A 17,517-nucleotide genomic window follows, 5' to 3' on the forward strand; every position below is an offset into this window, starting at 1 on the left:
TTTTACATATTAAATGAGAAGTACCCTATAAGACCTATTCACTTCTGATTTTATTCTACTTATTGCTGTCACATATTGTCCCTTGATGCTACTAGAAAGGAATCCTATAGTTCAATTCCTTCTATGGTTTCAAAAACTAACACAATAAGGCAAATAAGAGAAAAAAGATACAGAAACCTCAGTAACAATGAAAGTAATACATTAAAAATATTTTAGGCATCATCATACAGGTATTAAATTTGTAAATAAAAATGAAATATTGTAAAGAAACAAGGCATCATTTAAGCTAGGGACACTATAAATTAAACCTATTTTTCTTGGAAAAATCTGGCAATATTGAACAGAACTATAAAACTGCTTCTTGACTTTAATCTAGTTATTTTATATTTGGGAATATGCAAATAATTTCTGATAAATACCTTCTAGCAAAGTTATTTATAATAGAGAAAAACTGGAACCAATCTAAGTGTACTACAAGGAAGAAATGGTTAAAAACACCAGAGCATAATAATAACAAAATACTATGCAGTCTATAAAAAGTGATAAGAATGCACTGTCAATATTAAAATGTATGTACATGTAAAGATAGGTAAGTAAAACAAACAAAAAAGCTACAAAACACAACCACAGTATTTATGAACATTAAGACCGTAAATCAGAAGTTAGAGCAATATAAATAGAATTTTATGTTAACTGGATTCCCATTTCTCTGCTGGAAAATAAAACATAATTCTAAGGTGACAAAATGACCCAATTCTCAGTATTCTTCTGATCGTCTCTCAAAATATATACTGAGTTAAATCCAGGATGTGGACTTCACAATAAATGTAAAGGCTACTTATGCTGAAGATACACTTGTTTATCTCTACATTTACAAATGTTTTGTAATACCATATAATAATAAAGACTGTGTACTTTTCTTCTTAAGAAATACAAGATATCTTCCAAGGGGAATGCATAATAAGCAAATATGATCATCCTTATCTTACAGATTGAAAAACCAACAGAAACAGTATGAAGAACTGCCCAATTCCTGATTTCCTCCCTAAAAGCACTTTTGGAAATAATTATTACTATTTCACAACTCCTTCTAATTTTTAAAAGTTGCTCCTTTTGTTGTTCTGAATAATGTGTATGAGACTGACCTTAAGAAACATGGAATGGATGAGAATAAACTACTACTACCAGTCTGACTTAAGTCACACATTTAAACTGTTTACTATTACTGGTATTTCATATCAACAGAAATACTAAAGTTTACTTTAAATTCTCTACGGCAGTTAGTGAAATTGCAGGAAAAAGATGCTGGAAGTACATCCTCTTCTTCTAAAGAGTTGTTTCCATTGACCAAGATATAAGAGTGGCTGGCAACAAAGATGAAAACACAAACATTTCAGAAAAATGATCTGCCTTGCCTGTTTTATCTCCGTACCTATCAAAATTAAAATTCCAAAAGGCTCCTCCAAATAAGCTAAAAAGCATCCACTTTAAATAAAGAACCTTTTGAGAAAACAAAAATCTTATTGGCAGACTAAATTTCACTCCTTTTCATCTTCTAAAATCCACCTCAAATGTTACTTTCTCTCTGCAGTTTTCCCTGAATATCTCAATCCACAAATGTTTCCTGATTTGTGCTTTAGAGCACTTTGGGGCCTTCATCTTTTATAATGTATAGGATTTCATTATCTGCTCAGGAGCTTATGTAACTAACTTTGAGGTTCCTAGAGGGCAGCAATATATTTTTCACCTTTGAGGAATTAGGAATACAATATATAATAGCTGTTAAAATTAAATTTAAAGACCAAATACTAGGCTGTAAAGGATGGCTACTAAAATATTTAATAGGAAAAAAAAAAAAAGTGTGCTTGCTGGATGTGGTGGCACACACCTATAATTCTAGCAACTCAGGAGGCTGAGGCAAGAGGATCCAAGATTGGAGGCCAGCCTGGACAATTTGATGAGAGCCTGTCTCAAAGTAAAAACTTTTTAAAAGGGTTAGGGATGTAGTTCAGAGGCAAAGTGCTCCTGGATTCAATCCTCAGTAAAACGCACACACACATACACACAACACTGTGCTTGCAAGGTTAGCTCTCCCTTTCACTTGGAAGCACTACATTCTTTTCAGTCAGAACCCTCCTTAAAACGAGTCATACCTTCTTGCAAAACAGAGTATGAGACTTAAGTACTGAAGTGCTAATTGTTGCCCTGAGTAAACCTTAAGGACCCTAGGCATTAATACAGATGCAAGTTTTTTTTAACAGATGTATCAACATGTCATTCAAGACAGATGACAAACTAAACCTAAAGTGAAAAATGCAATGAAAAGTTTAATAGCTTCTCTAATGCCCTAAAATAACATCAAAATTCACAACTACAGTAAAGCCAGCAGTAGTAAAATAAACACCAGCTTTAAAAAATATCAAACTTAGTAAATAAACCTATTTATAGATTGTAAAAGTTTGCTGAAGGATTACTCGAATTGTTAAAATTTCTAATGGTTTCAAAGAGATCCTCATCCCCCAAGTGGTAAGTTTTAGCAACTTAATGAAACAACTGTGTGTGTGCTGTTATGCCCTACACCAAATAACCTAAAAGCAGGTTACTTAACACTCTTTAAGGAACAGTGAAGCAAAAAACTTAATGAATGTCCTAAGAGGTCAACGTTTTCAAGATGCCATAGGAAAAACATCAGTTTCTCTCATCTACTCCTTTTAAGTGTCTAAATATTTTCTTGTATATTAAAATTTTTTTAAACATTTAAAAGGCAGAAAATATGTATCTCCACCATTACAACAACTTTTTATTAATGCAGTTCGTGCGGTTCGGAGTGTTATGCTGCACAAATGAGTACTCAACTGCTAATCATGAAGATAGATATCCAAGTCCTAGAAACAACAGGCTCCTTAACTAACCGGGAGTTCCAGAAAAGTACAGTGATTCGGGAAGCAAGGAAGCTAACAGTGACTGGAAGTCGTAACCGCGCTGGGGGCTGCCCCAGGCAGGTCGCCCACTTTCTTGGCGTGCGTGACACTGGGCTGAGAGCGACCTGGGTCGTGGAACGCGCGCGGACCTGCATGCATCCAACTCAAGGCTCCGAAGCGTGAAGCCCAACTCCGAGGGCGCTCCACACGGTCCTGTTCCAGGAAAACTGAACACAGCTGTTCGCGCTACCTGGCACGCAGACGCCGGGCGAGCCCGAGGACTCCGGACTGGGTCTTCCATCCCTGCCCCCGCAGGGGTGGACCCTGAGCGGCGAGCCTGGAGCTGCGGGTGAGGCCCGACCCACCCACTGCTACGCCTCTTCCCAGCTCCCCCCGGATGCCGGCGCCGCGGGACGGGGGCCACCTCCCCTTCCGACAGCACGGAGGGGACCGCCAGGCCTCACCCACCTTGCACTCGTCGCTCTTCTTTTCCTCTTCGCAGAAGTTGACCGGCGCCAGGCCGGGCAGGTAGAAAGCGCTGCCCGGGCGCGGGCCTGGGCCCGCCCCTAGCAGGAGCAGCGACAGCAGCAACAGCCGCGGCCACCGCGGTGGAGACGACGCCGGCAGCCTCGCGCTCATGACGGCTGCTTCGGGGTAAGAGCAACCTAGCCTAGGGGCAGAGCCGGGAGGAGGGGCGGGGAGGCGCGGAGACCACCACAAGGCCGCCGAAGACCAGGGAGGCCAGCCCCGCGACGGCTAGTTCCGGTTGCGCTAGGAGACACCGCGGGCCCCGCAACAGAAACCGAACCGGACCGCGACGGAGCATGCGCGACGGCGTCTGCACATGCCCAGTGAGAGCGCCGCAAGCGCAGCGAGCAGTTTCCGGGAGGCCGCGCCGAGGAGATCCGCTTTCCGGGTTTTCTGCGCGCCCGCTGGGCGGCTGCGGGAGAGCGGTTCCGGCATCTCGTTCTGATTCCGAATTCCGGTCTAGAACTCTCTTGGGGCGCAGTGGGGCTCTGCGCTGGCCGGGCGCTCCCCGTTTGCTGCTCTATCTTAATGATTTCCCATAAATATCGTAGGGTTTCCTTGCCACACTACCCGCGGCGGGCCAATCCCTATTTACAGAGCTGGTGCTCCCGATAGTGCTTGCTGATTGTGGATGGAGGAAAAGTTCGGGGGAAGCTTGGTGGGATGGAGGATAAGGAATCAAAAGGCGAGGAACTAGCAATAAATCCACCGAGAAGTACATGCAAGGACAGTTTCCCAACATCGGATGCGGCGATGCATTCTTGTGTGGGACAGTGGGTTGTGTGCACATAATTGTGTGCACATAATGTTTAAGAGGAAGATTGGAAATGGTGTGTGGAGAAAAAGAGGAATAAGTGAATAAAACGTAGTTGTTGACAGTTCTTTGCAAAGGAAGACATGAACCCACCTAAGAGCTCAGTGAGGAAAGCAGTTCTGGAAAAATAGATTAATGTTATGATTACACTTGCGCAAGCTCCTGTCAGTTTTCAACTTGATGTTGTCATATGATGTCCATGTGTGTAAGTGCACATTTGTAAGCACGGATGTTGCATTTTCTGAGAATTTTTCAAGAAGGAATTTATTTTGGGGGAACATAAGTCAATCCAATGGAATTCAACGGAATAGTTAGGAAAAGTGCGTCATATTAGAGTACAAAACAAGGATTCATAAGCAAGGGAAAGGGAGGTACCGTCAGCTCAGAATCCAAGAACGAGCGAGTTCTCAAAATACACAAGTTCAAAAAAGTTTGAAGCCCCATGAACTCTTATCTGAACTGTTGAGGCTGTTGGCATGTTTTCCCCTGGAAAAAATTTATAACTTTTACCAAATTTTCAAAAGGATCCAGCATTCTGCAAAAACGGTTAAGAATAACTGACATATACAATGGGATAGCCAGAACAATGAAAGATAAAATTCTTATTTATAAGTGTAGTTAGCACTAACAGCTCCTGCTTTGGAGCACCACAAGTTATGTGATCTTGATCATATTAATCAAGGGAGAACTGAGCAGTAGAGATTAAGTGATTTATCTTTCTACCGTTGTCGTGAAGATTAAGTGAAACATTGGTTAGTTCAGAGAATTGGTGGCCATTTTTACAACAAAAGCCAATGTAATTGGGACCTGAGCAGAAAATTATCTAGGTGGCTTCTCTTCCATATAGCTGCCCCTCAAATCATTCAAAATATGGAACTTTGGAATATAGAAAAGAATGTGTAATACTATGTACTTGGAAGTCGCGGATACTCCCAATATAATAAGAGGAAGCTGCTGTTCTCTCCAAATAGAAAAAACAAAGATGGGTGAGGAAAATTTACATGCCCCCTCATTTTATGGTGTCACTTAAACTTGACCTTCACTATCTCACTGTCTCTACCCCAACCTTTTCTTTCCTGTTTTCCCTACCTCAAGAACTGGAACTGCTGCCCACCTGCTTCTCAGGCTCAAACCTGTTGAGATATCCTAAAATTCTCATTCACTTACTCCCCATATCCAGTCCTTCAGCAAGTACTGCAGCTATTACCTTAGTCCAAAAATCTTAGTTCCCCCGACTCCCCACTGCAGCAGTCTCAGCTTCCTTTCCCGCCAAGAGTGAATGTACACAAAGTTGACATCCCTCAGTTCTGCTCCTCTGCCTAAACGCGGGCACCCCACAGTATTTAACACAGTCTCGAACGACCATGTTCGTTTGTTCATTGTCAGATCCCCATTGGGAAGTAAACTCCAAGAGCCAGGCCTGGTCTCTGCACCCTACACCTCTACATCCCGCAGCCCGGAGGAACGAGGAGGAACTGGGGAGCACCGCAGGACCCGAGTCGCCTGCCCACGCAGGCTCTAAGTCTGAATTTACTATCGGATTCAGAATCGCAGACTTCCAGCCTGAGGCTTTCCAGCTCGTGTTAAACGCCTTTTACCGTCGACGAGCCTAAGGGAAGTGGCTTCCCGCAAAGACGAGGACGCCTGGGGAGGCTGAGTCCGCAAAGACCTGTGGAAGTTCCTAACCTTCCCTCCACCCCGGGGCTTCCCCATACCCCGGGCTCAGCTTCTGAAAAAACCCGGACAAATGGAGTCTTTCTTAATGAATATGACCTCCGGATTCCACACACACAACGGGCTCATCCAGTGGCGGAATGCACATGCGCAGATCCGGCCGGTCGCACCCCGCCAACTCCTACTCCGACACGTCATCCGCTTGGCCAGCGATCGGTGGGCGGGGCCGGGGCCTGGCTGGGACGCGGGGCGGGGCGGACCCCTTACTTCCGGATCCGGCCTCCCTCCCCCCGGCCACGCCTCCCGCGAGGTTCCCTTGGTTACCAGGGCGGGGCGGAGAGGCGTCGCTCCGCCCTCCTGCAGGTTGCCCAGAGGAGTGTCCACTTTGTGCGCGCAGGTATTGGGGCGCTGTGGAGCAGCGGGAGAGTCGAGATTCCAGGTCAAATCAACCGCTTCACCGCGACGCTCATTTCCTCAAAGTACTGATGCTTTGGGCTGGACCTGCAAAACTTGAGGAATACGATTTTCTCTTTTGCTTTTACAGCTTGCATTTGCCAACTCAGATTTAAAACCAATGATGAGGGGCTGGGGGTGTGGCTCAGTAGTAGATCGCTTTCCTAGCACGCATGAAGTTCTGGGTTCAATACCAAGCACTCCCAAATAAATAAATACAACGAGTAATAGGGCATTATCACATTGAGGGAGACCGGAAGTTGAACTGTGGTTGCGGACAAAGGTTGGGGAAGGAAGAGGGGCGTTACTGTGGTGAAAAGTTTTGGATAGCGGTGGTGGTTTTGCCGTGTGAATTTACTAATGCCACTGAGCTGTAAGTTTAAAAATGGTTAAAATGGCAAATTTTGTGTATATTTTATGACAATTTTTTTTTCTGGTGATTGATTCACTTCTCTCTGACAAGATAATTTGGACATCCTGTTTTTCTGTGTTTCCCACTTCTGTATGGGATTGTCAATTTTAGAAAATAAAAATGCAAGATTCCCAGTTAAAGTTTAATTTCAGTTGATCAGTGAATAACCCCACTATAAGTATGTCCCAAGTATTCCGTGGTATATGCAAATATATTATCTGGTCACTCTACTTTTGTGTCAAGTTGAAATGATTAGGAAAACTGCTTATATCTGTAGGAAGTGTACATTATACTCTACTAGTTGTATGCCTGTAAATGAGCCTTCAACATATTCCAGAAGGAAAAATATCACCCCATTGCTTTTCATATTCTGATAACAAATGTGAACCCAAGGGACAAAGGTCATTGATAAGCCCTAAGGGGGATCAGTATATGACAACCTAAAATATGCTTTTTGGCGTAAAGGTTATTTTCAACTGAAACCTAATAAGAAATAGCAAACACAGAAAGGGCTCTCTGCCTTTTTTCTGCCTAAAGCAGAGAATGAATTTCCCTTTATACAAGAGAAGCAACCAGATGAGGGATTGTCTGGTCAATAGAACTAGAACCTCTCCTGTACCAGAAAAACCTGAGACAGCACCAAGATGACTGCATTAATGAATCTTGCTGAACAACTCTTACTTACCATATATTCCTAGTAATCTTCCCACAATTTTCTGCCCCTCCAAGTTCAAACTCCTTTCCTTCCTTTACTCAACTTCTCCCCAATGTATTGCCTTTTGTTAAAATGGTATGTAAGCTCCCAAGTATAACTGCTTTTTTGGGTTTTCATTTCTGTCTGCAAAGACCCCATACACATAAAAATATAAATAAAATATGCATGACTTCTGTTGTCTTTTTTTTTCTTGGGTGCTGGGAATTGAACCCAGGGCCTATGTGCTTACAAGGCAAGCACTCTACTGATTGAGCTATCTCCCCAGCCCCAACTTCTGTTGTCTTTTGCCAGTTTAATTCACAGGCTTCAGGTGAAGAGCAGAAGTTTTTCTTTGTATGCTTCTCTGTATGCTGCAAACTGACCCTGAACAATAATGCAACTCAGAAGAGTCAAGGTGTAAGAGAATTTCTTGTTTTAAAAAATGGTCCCCAAATAAGATTTGATTTATGAGCTAGTGTAGGAGTTGCAACCAGAAGAGGATTATTTGGCCAGAGGAACCTGCAAAAATGAAAGCCACAAAGGCAAACCCAAAGTATCACTCAAGGAAGAAGATGGTGGAGTTCTATGAGGTAGATGGATATATTCTAATCATAAAACTGATTCTACTTGTTCTGAATTTATGTCCGCTGACCAACTTTGTTTAAAATTTAGTTTGCCATGTGTTTACCAATGGATTCAAGTAGGTCTCCTCTGAGATCATTTTTTTGTTTTGCTTGTTACTGGGGATTGAACCCAGGATGCTTTGTCACTAAGCTATGTCCTCAGTCTTTTTTATTTTTTATTTTGAGGCAGGGTCTCACTAACTTGATGAGGGTTTCTTAAATTGCTGAAGCTTTCCTCAAATATGTGATCTTCCTGCCTCAGCTTTCTGAGATGCTAGGATTACAGACCTGCATCCTATGCCCTGTTGGAATATTGTCATTTTAACAACTTTATTGAGGTATAATTTTCATACAATACACTTAATTCATTTGAACTGGTTAGCCCAATAATTTCTTTTTAATAAGTTTTCAGAGGTGTGAAACAATCACCCTAATCCAGTTTTAGAATATTTTCATCACTGCAATAAGATCCCACATGCCCTTGACATCTAGTCCCCTTTCCATATTCGGATCTAGGAAAACATAGTCTACTCTGTTGCTATACATTTGTCTTTTCTCACTCCTCCAGAGTTCTATTTCCTTTAATCAATTAATAAATTAATAATTTTATTTACCTATCAGTTCTAGTTTGTGGCTCAAATAAACTCACTCTGAAGAGATAGGTCTATTTTTAGTGTCCCAACAGGTGGCACTAACAACAGGCCACTGTTGTTGAATTGTCCTAATTCTTCAATGTCAGTGCCCTCCAGCCAGATCATTGTGAACACACCTATGGCTGGACTTAACTACTTACTGCAGCAAGGGAGAATGCACACCAAGGGGCATCTCAGCAAGAGTATTAGTGATGAACTTGTAGGATTTGAGTTGTGTTTGGTGGTTTGGGGAGTATCTTAAAGAATCAGAGTTTTGTTCTATATTGGATGCTGTCAAGGAAGCAGATTTTTTGTTGTTGTTGTTGTTGTTGTTGTTGTTTGTTTTTGGTACCAGGGATTGAACCCAGGGGTACTCAACCACTGAGCCACATCCCCACTGAGTGAACATTTCCATGCATGTCTTAATGTAAACATATTGAACACATTGTGTATGTATTATAAATATATAGAAGAAAATGCAGACAATATGACAAAGTCCTCAACCACGGCCCAAAACCTATTAAAATGAACTGCAGTTAAGACTGGCTTATTTATTTCATGGAAATATTTTGAATGTGCTAGAAGTAAATGGGGTTTGAATATCATTCACATACTGTGTTTGAGAGAAATGAATACACCATTCTGTACCTTCTCTTTGGACTCCTGACTGATGATTGCTTTGAAACTTCTGAGTATTGCTAAGTGTATTTCACTTAAATAAAATGTTGGGCAAAAATTTCAGAAAATCATCCATAAAAAGAACAAATGGCGCCTGAGCCAAGACACTATTGCACAAGAGACCTGAGGTCCTTTACCATGATTGCTCTCAAGGAGCTGCTAAATGATCCAAAATACACAAGTTCCCCAGAAGAAAAATGTTTAAGAGTAATTGGGGGTAGGATGTTTATTGACAATAAAGTCTAAACTGAGGGATTTGGGGGGCATGAATTGAAGGGTAACAGTATAAAAATAATTTTGTGGAGTCACAACGTGGTCATATTTTTCTTGAGAGCTGACTTTAAAACATAATACCAATGTGGGATGAATGTCACTGTGTCTTTTTAACCACCATAGCTACCAATAAATACTTGTTTAAACTTTTTTTATGGGTGTTGGGGCTTGAATGCAGAGCCTCATGCCTGCTCAGCACATGCTTTCCCACTGAGCTACGTCCCCTATTGGACAGTTCAGGGCACCTGATATAAAATGGAATAAAGCCTTCAGGCAAGCAGGCACTTTGACATCTCCTTTTTTCCCTTCCCCCTGCCTCTGACACAAGAATGAGCTCATTTGAATGACATTTAATTCCTTAAGAGGTTGTTTTTTTTTTCAAAATATTTTTTTAAATGTTGATAGACCTTTATTTTATTCATTTATTTTAATATGGTGCTGAGAACTGAACCCAGTACCTCATACATGCTAGGCAAGTGCTCTACTACTGAGCAACAACCCCAGCCCCTCCTTAAGAGGTTCTTAACTTCCATGTGCATGTAAGAATTACCATCTAAGGTCAGTGGCAAAAGGCCAGGCACACTGAATGTTAAAGCTATTTAAAGGACTGTAAAGGACTCTTTTAGCCTTACACAAATTTGCCCAATGTGCTGACTTCAGAATCTCATGCCCAGTTCAGCCACACTGCCCTGGAGTTGTGGGCCATTGCTCGATACAGTGATGGAACCCAGCAATCTGTCACACTTAAATCTCAGATAAAGAGGGCTGGGTTTGGTCTCTAGAACCACAAAGGAAAAAACAAAACAAAACAAAACAAAACAAAAATGCATGTGGGACCTAAGGGGACAATTCACACACACACAAAAGAAATACAAGTGGCAAAAAGCATTTAAATAAATATTCAGTCTTACTGTAATAAAAATAATAATGTATTCTTTCAAAAAATCAAATAAGGTACTTTGCAGAACTACTAAGAAAGGAAATTTAGAAAGCAATGACAATACTTCATCCCCCGATGAAGAGTACTAAATAGCCTTCTGGAGGATAATTTGGCATTATATATATTTTTTAAAGCCTTAAAAATGTGGATAGTCTGAAAGAAAATTCTACCTCTAAAGACCTGTCCTAAGGAAATACTTAGAATATGTAAAAAGATTTAGTTCAAAGAATGTTCACCAATATGTTTTTAACAGTAAAAACAGAAAGCAATCTAAATGTCCAACAGAGGAGTTTGTTAAATAATTACGGTACTACAAGCAATAGAAACTCTGCAGGCATTAAAAGTATGTTAAGAGATGTTTATGATAACATTGCTAAATAAAAAAGAGTATACAACAGCATGCACGTTCTGACTTGATTTCAGTATACAAAGAACTCTCCAAACTCAATAGTAAGAGAACGAATAACCCAATTAAATAATGGTGAAAAATTGAAACAGATACTTTACCAAAGAGGTTATATGGATGGCAAATACATAGGAGAGAAGATGGTCAACATCTCTAATCTCAAGGGAAACACAAAGTCAGATCTTGATGAGATACCACTACATGCCTATTAGAAGAGCTAAGTTAAAATTACCGACACTATCAAGTGCTGACAAAGATGTGAACCACCTGCAACTCTCATATATTACTTTTGGGAATGTAAAATGGTACTATATAGTTTCTTACAAAGTTAAGCATACACTTACCATATGACCCAGTAATCCCATTCCATGGTATTTACACCCCAGGGAAATGAAAACTTAGGTTCACATGAAAATTTGTACACAAATATTTATGTAGCTCTATTCATAATCACCAAAACTGGAAACAATCCAAATGCCTTTTAACCAATAAATGGATAAGCAAACTGCATTATATTCATACAAAGATATACTATTCAGCAATAAAAAGGAATGAACTGGTGATACACATAAGATCTTGGATGAATCTCCTATGCACTGTGTGAAAGAAGGCCATGTCAGGAGGTTGATTCTATTTATGACATTTAATTACCCCAAATTGTAGTGACCAGAGAAAAAGATCAGTGAGTGCCAAGGATTAGATGTGACTACAAAGGGATGTAAGAGGGAATTTCTTCTTTTTGGTGAAGGTGGAGTAATAAAACTGGAATTTATCCCAATTTTGGCAGGCAAAATGCCAATCTGTACATGCATTAAAACTCACAGGCATCTTGAAAAGTCAAACAAAATATATAAACAGAAAAAAAATGGAAGCTTACACATGAAAATACCAGCAGTGGTTTATTTCTATGAAGCCAGATAAAGGTGATTTTCCTCCCTCCTAATTATGAAATAGTTTTATATTTGAAAATAATAAACATAAGCTTCATTTGTAAAGAGATCTTATATAAATAGGTAATAAACACATCTACTTGCATATGTAAATATATCTTGCTATCAGGAAACTTGAATGTTGCCTGGCATTATTTTATACTGGTTCAGCCTCTTGCAGAAAAAGGGGCTTAACCATGTCATTGGAAAAGTCTTTTTCAGGTAAGATATTTCTTCTACAGTTTGTAAGAACTGCAGGGCCATCATCTCCCTGTAAATGTTGTGCATTGGCCATCGCACAGTGTCCTGGCCGTCTGCTGTGCTGTGAGGCTTCCCATTAGCATCCATTAACCAACAACTTTCACTTGGTTTGCAGCCAGAATTCCTTATGAAATGAAAAGAAGAAAAAAAAAAGTAGACCCAATGATGTAATCATAGACTAAACATCTGCTTCCCTTCCCCATCTTCATCACGTATTGTGCAATAGGAAGCCACCAGGTGTTCTAGGGTACTGGTCTATCTGATCTTGCTTTATGAAAGTAATCAAAGTTAAGCTAGGTGAAATTTTTTAATTGTCTTATTCAAAGATCTAGAGAGAAGAACTTAAATCAAATACAGTTGGCCTGCCTCGTCATTATTTGCAGCACTCATTACAAAAGTTTGAGATTCTGCTAGCCTCCTACAGAGTGGTAACCAACACTTCTACCCACTCCTCAGGGGATCCTAGCCTCCTTTACCTATTCTTGTTAGAACCACCAGTAGAAGTGAGGCCATGGGCATCAGATGGGCTGATACTATTTCTCAAAAAAAATCTATGGCAATGATCACATATGATGCTTCAGTTTGGGAGTTTGGTAGTGAGCAACTGTCTTCTGTTGAGAACTATATCCCACAGGACAGGGACATTAGAAAAGTTTGTGGAGGGCATTCGTAATTTCTCAGGGGTTTGACCTTGCTTCCCATTAATAGTTAATGGAATTCAAAACAAAACCAAGTCATTCTATATGCTGTAGTTCAATAGCTACACAACTGTATATGCAAATGCTTAGAAAATGACTGGAAGCACATTTACTAGCTAGGTGAAAATAGTTAAAAATTGGAAGTGGGAGGGCTTTAAATTTGTAACTTACACTTTTTGAGCTTATGTTATCTGTGTCTGTCATTTAGTTTAAATTATCTGCTGGGACGTGGTGATGCACACCTGTAATCCCAGTGACTTGGGAGACTAAGACAGAAGGATCACAAGTTTGGGGCCAGCCTCAGCAACTTAGCAAGACCCTGTATCAAAATCAAATACAAAGGCTGGGGTTGTAGCTCAGTGGTAGAGCACTTGCCTAGCACGTGTGAGGCACTGTGTTTGATCCTAAGCACCACATAAAAATAAATAAATAAAATAAAGGTATTATGTCCATCTACAACCAAAAACATAAAATAAAATAAAATACAAAGGCTCAGTGGTAAAGTTTCCCTGGGTTAAATCTCAAGCACCCCCCACCTCCCCCCAAAAATCTAACTCTTAGGGTCCTTTTTCTTTAGAAGAAAAGAGAATAAATTCACCATTTTTTCCTTAAGAGCAGGTGTTCTGAAGGAGTTAAGATATAAATATGAGAGAAATAAGGGTCTTCTATTCTTTCCTTGGAAGTTTTTTTTGTTTGTTTGTTTTGTTTGTTTGTTTGTTTGTTTTTCAGTATTAGGAATTGAACAGGGGCATCTACCATTGAGCTCCAACTCCAGCCCTTTTTATTTTATTCTGAGGCAGGGTCTCCCCAGGTTGCCTTGGCTGGCCTTGACCTTCCTGCTCCAGCCTCCCAAGTAGGTGGGATTACCAGTGTGTGCTACTATGCCCAGCACTTATGGAAGTCTTGTGAGGTACCTAGCACCTCAAAAAGGAATGGGGTGTCAGTTCATTACACCACAGACTGAATAGCTCGTCAACAATGGGAGGTGATTTGGCTGACGGTTCTGGAGACTGAGAAATCCAAGAAGGCACCAATATCTGGCAAGGCCTTTGTGCCGTGTCATAACATGACAGAATGGCAAGAAAGCACACGTGAGACCAGAGAGAGGAAGGGTGGGGTTGAACTCACCATTTTTATCAGGAGTCCATTCCTGTGATGTCCCCAGATCAGCCATAACAGCATTAATCCATGCAGAGGGCAGGGCCCTCATGACCTGATCACCTCTCACTACTAGTACAAAGGCAATTAAATTTCACATGAGCCTTGAGGGGACGGTCAAACCACAGCATTGGCTTTGAGAGGTCTCAGTAGAGGTGGTAGCTTGTTGGTTGAGGGAAGGACCATGCAGAAATGACTCAACAGGATTTGACAGTCTAGTTATACCCCTGCAGTTCTTGGTTGGGACTGTTTTTATTTTTCCTTCTGAGCGAATATGAAGGAGAAGAGCAGCCAGAAATAAAGGATCCCACATGAGAGAAGAAAAGAGAAGAGATTCAGAAGGAGTAGGTGGAGAATACCATGGAGAAAGGACACAAGCTGGGGACCACCCTGGGACCCAGGTTCAGAATAATCCCTAGCCAGTGCCCAGATGTCAGATGAAGGACCACAAGACACCACGTGAGAGGCCCTTCTTTTATTAATGTATTTTTTTAGTTGTAGCTGGACATAGTACCTTTATATTATTTATTTATTTTTATGTGTTGCTGAGGATCAAACCAGTACTTTACACGTGCTAGGCAAACGCTCTCCCACTGAGCCACAACCCCAGCCAAGGAGGGACCTTTTGAGAAAAAAAACAAAGGCAGGCAGCAGCACTTCCTGGATAGAAAGTGACAAGAAAGGATGTGCTCAGCCCCCACTGAGGAAGGCGTGGTCCTGTCCTGAAGGAGCCTTCTATTGAGTGAGGAGCCCAGAGAAAAAGGATAATGAGAACTTAATATGACAAAGTCCACAAGGAAGTGCAGAGTGAAAAGGGAACTGGGAGGAAGTTGTGGAAGAATTATCCGGTGTGCCTGGGATGTTTCTAGAGGATTTGATCATCAGGAGGCTACTTGAAAGGTGTGTGGCTGTGGGGCACAGGGGGTACGGGAGTATGCACAGACCAGGACCCCTGGGGCCAGAAACAGTTCTGGTAGGCGAGAAGGTATTTAGAATTTCAGAAAATAAAAGCAATCAGAATTGGCAAAGGACTCTAAGGGGAAGAATAGCCTGAAGTGTGCCAAGAGGAACTTTGCAAGAAATGTTGTGCATAAGGTATGTGATGTTATAACTCACACAGAAAGGAGAACGAATCAAAGAGCCATCTCCACGGAAACCGAAGGGTTGAACCGAATGTGGTGGTGCATGCCTGTAATCCCAGTGATCTGGGAGGCCGAAGCAGGAGGACTACAAGTTCAAAGCCAGCCTCAGCAACTTGCTGAGGCCCTGAGCAACTTGGCAAGGCCCCATGCCAAAATAGAAATAAAAATAAAAAGGGCTGGGGATGTGGGGATGTGGTTCATAGATGAAGCAGCCCTGGGTTCAATCCCCGGTAAACACACAAACACCCTCACACACACACACACACACACACACACACAGAAGCTGAAGGGTTGAGCCAGTCTACATCTTCTGAGAAACTGGCATTTGACCCTGGTTCAGTGATGGGTAACAATACGTAGGCAACAGAAGCTTCTTCCTCCATCCCTCCCGTTCTTTCTCCCAATCTTCCTTCCTCTATTCCTCCCTTCCTTCCTCTCTTCCTCTCTTCCTTCCTTCCTTCCTTCCTCCCTTTCTTCCATCTTTCCTCCTCCTCTTCCTTCTTTTTATCATTAAGGAATTATTTTTCTGGAGAGTCTAGAATGAAAACATTTTGAAGGGGATATAACAGAGAGTGTAATGACCTCTCAGGAGGAAATGACAATCAGTGATTCATTGCTAGAAAATGAGTCACCGTGTTAGGCTAAAAACAATAGAAGTTCATGGAAGTAACAGGGATGAATGTTCTCCCAGCGAGGGAACAAGTCACTAAAATAAAATCCACTGTTCTTAAATATAACCCACTTTTCAATGTGCAGAATGCCCAAGTAGGAAATCTAGACTCCTTGATGATGCCCTTAAATTCTATTCTTAGTTTTATTCTGAGTACAATGTGACATGTTTTAAGAAAAAGAAAGTAATATAATAATGCATGGGCTCTATTTTTGTATCCATAATTTTATTTTACCTTTATTAAAATTTAAGATATTATTATCAAAGACATTACTAAAATTACATATGTACTCACTGTGTCTCAGAAAATAAGCTTCCAAGAATGGTGATGGGTCATTCTCTATTTGAAGAAAAACACTTATTTTTAGAGAAACACGTCTTCTCTTAATGCATCTATTCATTTAATCTATTCCTTTTTCTTTTAATTTAATTTAAAAAGGAAAAATGAATTAATTAGAAGGACGAAGGTCACACAAAGAAAACACAGGAATCAGAGAAATTTGTTGGTGAATGGAGAATCTCCATTCACCACTACCATGGTACTATCATGGAGGCCTTTCACTGTCTATCATTTTCAGTCTTTTTGACACTATTTCAGATTCAAATTCCACAGAGAGAGGATATAATTGGACTTTCTAAGTTTGTGTGCTTATTCTTTGGCCAAGAGAACATAAGGACATCCAGAATCAGAGTTCCAACAAGACTTCAGGCTATGGGAGAAGGGGAGACGTGGGTGCTATAGTCAGACGAGGCAGGTGCTGGACAGGCAGCAAAACCCAAGCACATGAGCTACAGTATTCATGGCAGAGATGGCTGCTCACCCAGCACATAGCCAACCTACTTCTCTTCCTTAGTAAAAGACACTAATCATATTCAGGTGACACAATGCCTAGCTAAGAGAGTACATTTTAACACTCCTTAAGCTCCATAAGTTCCTTCAGAGCTAGGTGTGACCATGTGATTAAATCTGATTTAAGTTCAAAAGTTGGGTGGGACTTCATCATGATCTCCTTAAAAAGGTAGGCAGACAACTGGTAGACACAAATCCTTCCTTTCACTCCTCTCTCTTACCTTCTTTCTGAAGAGTAGATGTGCTAACTGATACCAGGGAGTCATTCTGTCTCACGTGGAGCAGAAAGACAGAATCTCGGGTCCTAGCCCACACTGTGAAGCTGCCGTATTTAGCATCAGAGCTGCTGCGGCAGGACTTCATTTGTAAGAAGGAGACAAAACCTTCCATATTTTTAAGCCTCTTTCATTTCCAACCTCTGTTACTTATAGTTTTTTTCTAGAGGGAGTTTAGTATAAGGATAAAGAAATCCATGACTTCAAGGAAAGCTGCAATTGAAGTGGTACATGGATGAACGTGGAAGGAGACTGAACAGGAACAGCTGGAGCAGTAGCAAACCAGGAAAGAGCAGCATTATGGGAGTTAGGGGAAGTGAGACTTTCAAGAGTTTGAGAGAAATGGGAGTCAAGAAGAGCTCATTGCCTTGGATCATTTATACCCTTTGAAATAGTTATTTCAATGTCTGAAGGATTCCTGTCAGTTGGGAAACAAATGGAGGATGAGGAGGCAGAGATGTTATGTACCTCTTCAGGATTCTATTT

The 17,517-nt window shown here is 41.1% G+C and overlaps 1 protein-coding gene across 1 annotated transcript in view; it reads right to left on the minus strand.

The window, feature by feature from the left end:
• Nucleotides 1-3,712, minus strand: part of Tm9sf2 (transmembrane 9 superfamily member 2) — a 60,307-nt gene extending 56,595 nt beyond the window's left edge. Inside the window, exon 1 of the mRNA XM_047552870.1 lies at nucleotides 3,390-3,712. Coding sequence (XP_047408826.1) covers nucleotides 3,390-3,560 — 171 coding nt within the window. The 5' untranslated portion in view covers nucleotides 3,561-3,712. The remainder of the gene's footprint in view (nucleotides 1-3,389) is intronic.
• Between the last annotated feature and the right edge of the window lie 13,805 nt (nucleotides 3,713-17,517).

This window comes from Sciurus carolinensis, chromosome 5 (genome assembly GCF_902686445.1).
Source record: "Sciurus carolinensis chromosome 5, mSciCar1.2, whole genome shotgun sequence".
In the NCBI taxonomy this organism is placed as follows: domain Eukaryota; kingdom Metazoa; phylum Chordata; class Mammalia; order Rodentia; family Sciuridae; genus Sciurus; species Sciurus carolinensis.